Raw genomic sequence first — 10,660 nt, 5'->3', positions numbered from 1 at the left:
AATACATCACAGTTAAGTACTCGCACACAAAAACACGCAGCTCCACACGAGCGATGCAAGTCACAAGTCTAAATACTTGCAATCTGGCTACTTTCCTACTAGTCAAATTCAATACTTTTTTCGAAACGTCAAAAACGATATTTTCTATGAACTTTGTATGAAATAGTGCATTATGACGTCATAAGTTTTTGACGTCAAATAGCAGACTTATTTCTAGAAATTTAGCTAGAAAAAATCGAAAATTAAATAGTTCATCAAATTTATGAATGAGAGTGATTATTTTTTAATATTTTATTGTATTGAAAAGTTGTAATAATTTATTTTTGACCGAGGATAGTACCCAATTCTCTTTGACATTGTACGGTTGTGACGTAGACAGGACACAAAATGGCGGCTCTCTAGTTACATTATTATTTATTATATTTCCATTAACTTTAAAGTTGATTACAATTATTTCAATGGAGTACATTCAACCTAATAAATACAGTCGTAATAACCAGTTAATTAATTATAATTGACTAATTTCATTTCTAGATCATAAAATGGTATGGTACGGAAACGATTTTCAAAAACAAAATACAACAGTGAAAATGTGTACAATGATATAATTACGAAACAATTCATAATTAGAGTTCGCATGTAATTAAAAAAAAAAACATGAACAATATAAAATTAGACATTTAAACTTTGGTATTCGATCGACCTTGTTGAAACAGAGGAATAGCCTCTGGAAACTGATTTGTCAGGTAACATTCGTAGGTACTATAGCCGCTGCTATACTATACAGCTACTTCATTGGGTTGTTAAGAATTACGTTTTTATGAGATAGAATTATTTGGAACATAATGTAGTTGTAAAGAAGGAGGAGGGACATCACTGCGGGATTGTACTCTAGTGCTTCATCTTCTACATTCTTTGTCATTACATCTGGAATCAATTGGCAGCATCCTGCAAGATCAGGTCAGCCGCCTTCTCACCCAAAGCCAACACAGCAGCATTCAGAGCTCCGTGCAGCACTTTAGGGAACACGCTGGCGTCCGCCACTCTGATCTTTTTCAATCCGAGCAGCTTCAGTTCGCTGTCCACGCAGGTCTGCAACGGACAAGTTCCCGAGTAGAGGAAACCGGCGATAGTCCTGTGCAGCACGTAGCACTTCCAGAACTCCCTGGAACCAGCCTCCTTGTCCGCGCACTCGGGGAAGTCCACACCAACAACAGCAGCACCCAGGTTCTTCATAGTAGGAGAGTCTTGTACTGCCAGTAGATCTAACAAGATGTCCACGGCACGCTCCAAGTCTTCGCTCTCAGAATAGAAGCCAGTCGTGATGATAGGGGCGTCGTTTATGTCCGTGCTGTTTGCGCGCACGGTGCCTGTGGACACGGCGTCCAGGTTTACGACCACACTGTACACCGCGTCCCTGGTCGCTATCTGTGTCTGCCAGCGCAGGCACACGTCCAGCGAGTACCCGTATATCGCGACACACGCCAGCGTCAGGAACGGCGTGTCGTGGGGGAGCATCAGGTTGTATGTCTGGTAGTTTGGAATCTCCGAGGACTTGTTCGTTGGAGTAGTACCGAGTAATAGAGGGAATGGGATCTTAGTTGGTACTACAGCTGGCAATAAACTGGAAACTGCGGACAATATGTTGAGATTCTTTTTTGTCTTCTGTACTACGATGACGGTGGGTGGTATTCTCAAGTTGTCACCCACAGGCAGGTCGGCGACCTGGTCGACGTTCAAACTGTCGAGGACCTCCTTGGAGCCGACCCCCGACAGCTGCAGTATCTGCGGCGTGTTGAACACTCCCGCGCTCACGATGATCTCTTTGTTTGCTCGGAACGTGTACGTGGTACCTTTGTAGATGGCCTCCACGCTCACGGCGGTGCTGTTGGCGAAATTGATTTTTGAGACCTTGGTGTTTTTGGAGATGTGTAAGTTGGGATTGTCTTTGATATCGTTAAGGTATACGTAAGCTGGGGTTTGTCTGACTCCGTTGTCGATGTTCAGCAATGGCTGCATGTAGCCGACGTTTACTGGCCCATTCAAGTCTTCAACAGTTGGGTTCCCGACTTCAGCGAGAGCTTTCAGGTAGTAAGCGACATCATCATCGTGCAGTTCCCTGGTGATGCCGAGCGGTCCGCTGTCGCCGTGGTACTCGCTGTAAGTGCTCGCGATTTCCTCATCCTTAACAGTTTCCGTCTTCTTGAAGTAGGGGAGCATGTTGTCGTAGCTCCAGCCATCGTCTCCTGTGAGTGATGCTATGTCGTCGTAGTCTTGTGGGATAGGTCTGATGGACAGGTGATGGTTCAGGACACTGCTGCCCCCGAGAGCGTTGCCAGCGGTCAGTCTGGTGTAGTTTCCTTGGGCGCTCGCTGCGTAGTCATCGAAGGTGGACTTGTAGTCGTAGTCGAGATTTGTTCCTGGCAGCAGGTAGAACAGTCCCGGAAGCTGGAAGAAATACATTTATGAAATAAACTAGCTAGTCCCGCGTGGTTTCACCCACTTGATTCGGCTCCTATTGATCGTAGCGTGATGTTTATAGCCTATAACCTTCCTTGATAAGTGGACTATTCAACGCAAGAATAATTATTTAATATTCTAACCAGTAGATCCTGACAACAGCACGTTCAAAAAAACATCAGTTTTATATAATAAAAAAAGTAATAATCAGTGTAGATTAACTTATTTTGTTTAGATCGTGTGCTGCAAGCCTTGTACTGTTAGCTTACCATGGAGATGGCGCTAGGATCGCCCCCGGACTCGAGCACCAGCACGGAGTGGTTGGCGTCCACCAGCCGCCGCGCCACCACGCACCCGCTCGTGCCGCCGCCCACGATGATGTAGTCGTACGACGCATTGTCTACAGTGCGATAAAAGCATTAACACGTAAAATAATAGTATAAACGTCAGTTCAGTCGGTCCTATAGTGACCAGCTACTGCTAAAAAAGTGTAGATTTATATATAGGAAAGCAATCAGGAACCTCTATAATAATGTAATTTCACAATTCTGGCTAATGATGATATAAAGTGAATGCACGGTTGGTGCGGTGGCTGGGCAACTGGCTGCCGCGCAACGGGTAGCGGGTTCGATTCCCGCACGGAGCAAATTTTTTGTGTGATCCACAAATTGTTGTTTCGGGTCTGGGTGTCATGTGTATATGAACTTGTGTGTTTGTAAACGCACCCACACGACACAGGAGAAAATCCTAGAGTGGGGCAAAGTAAAAAAAAAAAAGTACACCCTGACTCCTAGTAATCACTCACCGGTCAGTTTGGCCTGCGAGGGGAACACGATGCCGGCCTCGATGGCCGAGAGCCCAAGCACCAGCAGCAGCGCTGCGACTGAGTGGAAGGCCGCCATCTTAGCTGGAAACTAAATGTCTAGTCAACAAAAATCGTGAGTGTATATTACAAGGGATGTGAAGAGGGAAGATAAAAAAATAATCAGAGAATAATATAAAAAAATAAGTAATAATTGAGTGTAAAGGAGGTCTCTGAAATACATATTTTTTTAGATAAATACATATGTCGTCACGCCTTTAATCCCCGAAGGGGTAGGCAGAGGTGCACATTATGGCACATACATATGTCGTCACGCCTTTAATCCCCGAAGGGGTAGGCAGAGGTGCACATTATGGCACGTAATGCCACTGTCTACACCCACTTTTCACAATTTATATTGTGAGTCCCATGTGGTGGTGAGCCTATTGCCATATACCCCGGGCACATTTCCAGACTCCGTGCTACCACTGAGAAATTTTCTAAAAACCGAAAAAAGCCCAGTAATACTTCGCCCGACCCGGGAATCGAACCCGAGACTCCTTGCCCGGCTGTTGCAGTTACAACCACTCGGTCAACGAGGTAGTCTATAGTGTAGATAAATAACAATTTACAAAGTATAACTGACTGAGTACCGAGTAGAGTGGTCGGATAAGTGGTCCAACAAATAAACAAACGGATAGGAAACTGTATAGTTAGATTTTTGAAGATGAGTATACAGTTTATTATGAGATACAGATTATAAATAAATAAATATATGTAGGTGATATAGAAAAACGAAAAAGCCATTTTAAACGTTTTTCAGTCTGAATAACTAATCAAATAATTACACCAGTGCTAGTCAAGTCAAGATAATTTCTATAAAAATTATTACTCACCTGATCCTAATCTGATGAATTACTTCAACTCTTTACTTATCAGATCCTGGTCGATCTGATCGGAAGGAGCTCTTCGTTAATGATGTGATGAGAGAATGATACCTCCTTTATATACTATATAAGTAGTATGTACATATGTATATTAATGTATGTATTAAGGTGACAAACACAAAACACATTTCATTTGAATTCGAATGTACTCCGTTATATAATACTTACACAGGTACCATTAGTATTCTCCCCGGTTTTACCTGGGTGGTTAATTCTACTGAAGTGGTATTAATCAACCTTCGGCTTTATGCTCTGGGCAGACGGACTATATTTCAACTGTACTTTTTACAGCTAAATGTTGGAAAGACATGGATCGACTTATTTTTTTTGAGGGGGAAAATCATCCAATGACTTCTTCCGCCTTGGGCGAGGCGAGAGGGAGTGTCAGACTCTTACTGACTAAAAACCACCCCGTTCCTACTCCTGCCTGTCGAGCCGGAGCCCCGGTAAACCCGCTAGGTAGTCCGCAGCTCCGGATTAGGCATCAGCCCTACTGGGCCCCATCTGTGGTGGTCTGATAGACATGGATCGACTAGAGTGTGACTGTGGTAAGAGTGAGGTTACCAGAGGACCCATCAGAAACGCTATATAATAATGTCAAAAATCGATCTTTGAAAAAAAATTATGTATTGAGATAAGTTTATTAATGTCAGCCGTTAGTCGTCTCCTTACAACACACGCGGGAAGAGGTTGGTGACAAACAAGTTGCCATCACCACGCGATATCCAAGCTATTTGATATATTATACTACAACTGTAATCCTCTGGTCTCGGGTAGCGTCGATAAGACTACGGGCAATTTGTTTAAAAACAGAAGGCGCAATTGCTTCGACCCCAAACGGCTCAAAAGAGTAGTTACCTAACTAGAGTCGAATATTTCCACTGGCGCCGTTTGAGGGTCTCTGCCGCGGAAGCAGCCGCACCTGCGCATTCAGCAGTACTTACAAGATGAGATGGCGCAAGGGTGTCTACACACGTAGCGTCCCACACCAAAGGCCTACCCATCTTCCAAGGCAGCAACGACATACCATCTGGTCCCTTGCCATCATCACGTACCAAACCATTAGGTTCTAATACGGCTGGTACGCCGGCTGAGGCGAGAGCACGACGAATAATGTCGTTGATGCTAGTATGATGAGCTATGCGGCCTACACTTCTGCAGGAAAAACGATCATAGTGTCGTAAGCTCTTTCTTCACAGTGGCAACAATGCAGAGAAATGCAGGGAGCACCCAAACATAAGCATAGAACTCTACTTGATTGACGACTCACGAATAATACTGCACAGCGGCACGTCCCATTGTCTCTGAGAAGAAGGGTGAACAGGTAAATCAGTAAGTGGACAGGCCATTTTCCAAGCTTCCACTGCATCAGTCAAACACGGCACCTCAAAACTAGCCAGTGATGGAGAAAGAATTTTCCTGACTAATTCAGAGGTACTGTGGACCGATGACGGTCATGCTGGTAAGCTAATACTTGTAATTCTGCTGACGCCGTCACCGAGTCCTCCCGAACGGTAATAATGCATAAATAAAAAAAAACAACGTCACGCCTTTTTATCCCCGAAGGGGTAGGTAGAGGTGCTCATTACGACACGTACCTAATGCCGCTACACAATGTCTATTTTTTTTTTAATGGGATAAGCCCGCCTCATCCTCTCATACCGCTGCAACTCCTGTAAGCCAGGATCTACAGTAGATACAACCATGAAAACACCGGAACATTGAAGTCCGGCGCGTCCCAGGGAAATGAATGACTGTCTTGGATCCCGCAACGAAATAAATCAGAAGATGTTATTAGAGGAGAAGAAAAGAGACTACACAATGTATACCCATTTTTCACCATTTGTGTTATAAGTCCCATGAAATAGGGGGTGACCCTATTGCCATATACTGGACACAATTCCAGACTCCGTGTTACTACTGAGAAATTTTCGAAAAACCGAAAAAAAATGTACATAATAGAAACAAAGTCGGAGTATGCAACATGTACATGTCACATGATCCCGTTTGATGCGAACTCCATTGTTTGACTAAATACATTGGAACAGCTGCGCGGACCGCGGTGTGTGCTTGGCAAATATTGTAAATTTCCACTTTTTAATGTTAGTCTTTCGTGTTAGTCACACTAAACTCAAGAAATTCGATTAAATTATCAGTTTTCAGCCACATTGATTTTGAATTAATCGTACAAGCTTTTTAAGCTAGTATTTCATAGTTACCTTATGTATGTTACATACACGAGTTAATGGTGAGTTTCGCAAATATTTACATTCTAAATTAAATAATGTTTAATCTTTTTAAGTATACTAACAATATAGCATGGATTTCCGCAAAGTAACGCGTGATTCTATTCTATATAAGTACTCTTTAAATATTTCATATTAAATGCTACATATTATGCTATGATATGGTTACATTATTTTGATGTTAAGTTTCATGTATAATACCTACCTCTGTAGCAGGACTATAAGTTTCCCATGAAGTCCCTAATTAGTACCTTATTTCCATGTATAGAAACAACAAACTCCCGTAAACATTTTACCCATCACACTTGAATATACCACTTTTATGTACAGGTTAGTATTTTACTAGAAAGAGCTTCTCCTATACTCATATATTATTGTATACATACATACAGGAGAAATTCCTGGTATGGGGCTGCGTTTTTCTGAAAAAAGAGATTTGTTATGGAAATACACACACAATGTCACGCCTTTTATTCCCGACGGGGTAGGCAAAAGTGCACATTACGGCACGTAATGCCGCTATACAATATACACTCACTTTTCACCATTTGTCTGATAAAGTCCCATATAATAAGGCGTGAGCCTATTGCCATAATTATATTAGGCACAATTCCAGACTCCGAATAAATACTGAGAAATTTTCGAACATCGGAATAAAGCCCAATAATACTTTGCCCGACCCGGGAATCGAACTCGAGACCACTCGACCAACGAAACAGCCTCAGTACTTACTACTTAATTCAGATAAAAACTGATACGTTCCCAGTGTACCCCGCACTGGTCCCTGCAAGCCGCGCTAGCTAACTACAAGGCAGCAGTATATAGTACTCGCACATAGCCGGCGCATTCCTGCGAGTTATTCCGTCTTACTCGAAGATATTGCATTCCGAGACCACTGCAACTAACTGCAACTGCTAGCTTCGATACTCTTCGCTTTTGTTTTATAACACCAGTAGTTGTACGCTACTACTTGTACGTAAAGGACTTTATTTATTTACTAAATATTTCTTGGTTGTCCGTAATATTAGCACTGGGTTGGAAGTTATAATCGGTGTATGGTAACGAGTGTCACTCTGTGTGACACGGGACTCGATATATCGGTGTAAAGTGCAAGTCCAGTGCTTTCATGCTTTATATTCATCGCAGTGATAGACATTGCTAATATATCACTTTAACTGTTTAATGTACTGTCTGAGCCTGTAAAATGATGCATGTTTTAGTAATAAATAAATAAAGTGCTAAACTGAACGTCAACTTTTCACCAATTATACTTAAGTTCCACGTAAAGTCTATACATATAGTGAGAATCCTGTAAATCGAAAATACACGCTCCCCCCCGCCCCTCCTCCCCGCATGTTCAGCTGAACATAATTCCACAAGTAAATCGCTGACAATTCAACACCTTCCTTATAAAAGCGAAGCGGAAACGGAAGTCACCCGTTTCCCGCCGAAAAACGCGCGTAATTTTTTTCACCGACGCTTAAACCTTTATGACGTCACGTCCGGTTGGATTTCCCGCGCGCTGTGACGTCACGTGTCGCGTGACGTACTTCCGGCCCGGTTATATAATGAATTTATTATGTGGCTTTATTATTGTGAACGAATTATTGCCAACAACTGCAGCGTTCTGCTGTTCTAGTACAGTTTGTGCTCAAACTATCTACTTATTCAAATACGTCAAACTTTGTTCTAAATTAATTTTGACAAATCAAAATTTACTCAGCCTGGACACAGTAACCAGTAAGTAACTATTAAATGATAAATGATATTTATTTTTGCAAATAGATTACAATGTAACTCCTTTACACATCAATATTAAGAACTTCATTTAAACCTTTTTAAAACCATAGGTATATGTAATTGGTTTTACATAATAATATTGGTGTAACAATAGTTACTATCTCTGTACTGAATCATTCTTTATTTTCTTATGTGTATACTGAATAACGGTGCTGGTATTTGTATTAAACCTAAACCACGAATTACCGATTACAATTACCGACGGTAATAACACAAACTATTGTAGTACTAAACTGACTACACATAGCTCACTAAAAACTTACAAACATATTTAATGAAGATACAGTCGACTCTCGTTCATTGAAACCTTCAATAATACGAATCTAAATAAAGTCCTAAAAAAAATCTTTCTAATGATTTCGAAATAAATCAATTTTTATACACTTGGTAATTTAAAAATAATTCTACGAAACCAAACGTCTCGTTAATTCGAACTTATCGGCATCAAACTCTCGTAGCAGAGAGAGAGGGATAGAAAAATCTCAGAACTTATAGCGGTCAGTGCCGACATTTTGAGGGAAAGTCATTTTTTTAAACCATTCGATATTTCGACCGTTCGGTAATTCGAAATATTTGAAGAATTCCCTCTGGTTTCGAAACCAAACATCCACGTCCGGAGGTGCGGACTACTTAGCGGGTTTACCTTTTTAGTGAGTAAGAGTCAGACACTCCCTTTCGCCTCGCCCAAGGCGAAATAAGTCATTGGATGATTTTCACCCCTAAAAAAATGGCCTCCTTGAAATTTTGGTTACTCCTCAAATAGTGTTTCGATGTTAGTGGGCCTTTGGCCGCTATTATATGTACTGGGTACACGAAGTCGACAGGACTTAGCTTCAACGCTGCCTAGCCCCTGGTCATACTAATCCAATTTTTTTTTTTAGAACGTTGCCCCAATTTTGGATTTTCTCCTGTGTCGTGGGTATGTTTACAAACATACAAGTTCACATACACATGACACCCAGACCCGAAACAACAATTTGTGGATCACACAAAGAGTTACTCCGTGCGTGAATCGAACCCGCTACCCGTAGCGCGGCAGCCAGTTGCCCAGCCACCGCACTGACCGTGCAGTCAAATCCAATGTAACACCTGCGTTTGCACACATTTACTGTATAATGGAAATAATTTGTAGATATACCATAACGGTATCTGTATCAAGGTCGGGCAATATTAGCAAATTAATATTCATTACACATTACACACATAATTATACACATTGTAATGTAAACACACACTTTTTGGAAATTAAATATGGTGCAATCAGGAAAACTCACGTTGAGGTGTATAATGTATATTCGGTAAAGAAAATTATTTAATAATTTAATTTAATTTCTTTGTAAAATATTCAAAATATTCATTTAATAATGTTTATGATTGAAGTCATTAATCTATTGATTTTTAGATACAAGTATCGCCACCTACATGCAAGTGAGTGCAACTTGACAACAAAGCCTATATTCATTACAACGCCCGCCGCTAGATGGCAATAAGAATAACTTCAGACAACATTTTTGCTGAATTCGATTTAAATGTTTGTTTAATATAATGTACTTGAATAAATTAATGTAGCTTGATTACATTTTACGTATCAGCATGGTATTAGCCTACAAAATTATCAACAAAATAGAAAGTTCTCCAGTTAATACTTTATTAATTTTACACAATCTAATTCTATTCGCTAGATAGTGAATCCTACACCAAGATGGCGGACGAGAACAATCAACCCCCCCTCCCCCCTCCATACATCTCCAGTAAACCATCATATCTCCATAAAAACTCATAAAATAGAATTGACTACCAACTAAAAAATAAGGTTTGAAGAAATGGCTGCTCTCGCCGACCTTATAAATCAATTTCGAGATAAATTGCAGAATCAAAGTCAATAATCTCGAGTTATGAGATAACTTCACGAGAAGAAAGTGATCGTAAATATAAAAATTGGTATTGAGCAGACGTGGGGGACTGCGGACTGCGGACTCGGGGACTCGGTACAGGGACCACATTTTGGAAACGTTCCGTGGTTAGCGGTTAGGTGCTGAACTGTTACGCCCTGGATTGTTCGTATGTTGTGTGCTGTGGTGGAAGATTCTCATGGGGTCCCTTCGATCAGGAAAGAAATTCAAAGTCAAAGTATACAATATGCTATCGATGTGTGGGAAATGATGTCTGATTACAGTTGAAGAAAATAAAAAACAGTCATTACATAGGAACACACTTTTAATATTTATAGGCTTTCTAAGTTACAGTAGACTACTAACGCTTGAAATCTAGGTTTCTACAACATTTCTATGTAGGCGACATGCGTAAGAAACAGAGCAACACAACAGCAACCTCCATTTAGTTGCCAGCAGCTTCATGTACAAAACAAACAAATACATGTACTTATGGCGGTCGCTTTAAGCGGT

At 41.0% G+C, this 10,660-nt stretch overlaps 1 protein-coding gene across 2 annotated transcripts; it reads right to left on the bottom strand.

Moving 5' to 3' along the window:
* Positions 1-585: 585 nt before the first annotated feature.
* LOC118276929 (ecdysone oxidase-like) lies at positions 586-4,298 on the bottom strand. 2 transcript variants are annotated; one of them, XM_035595551.2, is made up of 4 exons: positions 4,159-4,298; positions 3,266-3,367; positions 2,730-2,860; positions 586-2,448 (listed from the first exon to the last, which is right to left on the bottom strand). In XM_035595551.2, the coding sequence occupies exons 2-4, from the start codon at positions 3,360-3,362 to the stop codon at positions 934-936; spliced, it is 1,743 nt and encodes a 580-aa protein (XP_035451444.2). In that variant the 5' UTR covers positions 3,363-3,367; positions 4,159-4,298; the 3' UTR covers positions 586-933. The 2 variants fall into 2 exon arrangements, with proteins under 2 accessions (XP_035451444.2, XP_050555952.1); XM_050699995.1 differs by having other exon boundaries at positions 3,266-3,374; positions 4,159-4,272.
* Between the last annotated feature and the right edge of the window lie 6,362 nt (positions 4,299-10,660).

This window comes from Spodoptera frugiperda, chromosome 17, assembly GCF_023101765.2.
Source record: "Spodoptera frugiperda isolate SF20-4 chromosome 17, AGI-APGP_CSIRO_Sfru_2.0, whole genome shotgun sequence".
In the NCBI taxonomy this organism is placed as follows: domain Eukaryota; kingdom Metazoa; phylum Arthropoda; class Insecta; order Lepidoptera; family Noctuidae; genus Spodoptera; species Spodoptera frugiperda.
Note: the sequence above shows the minus strand (reverse complement) of the source record. Positions and strands in the feature narration are given on the sequence as shown.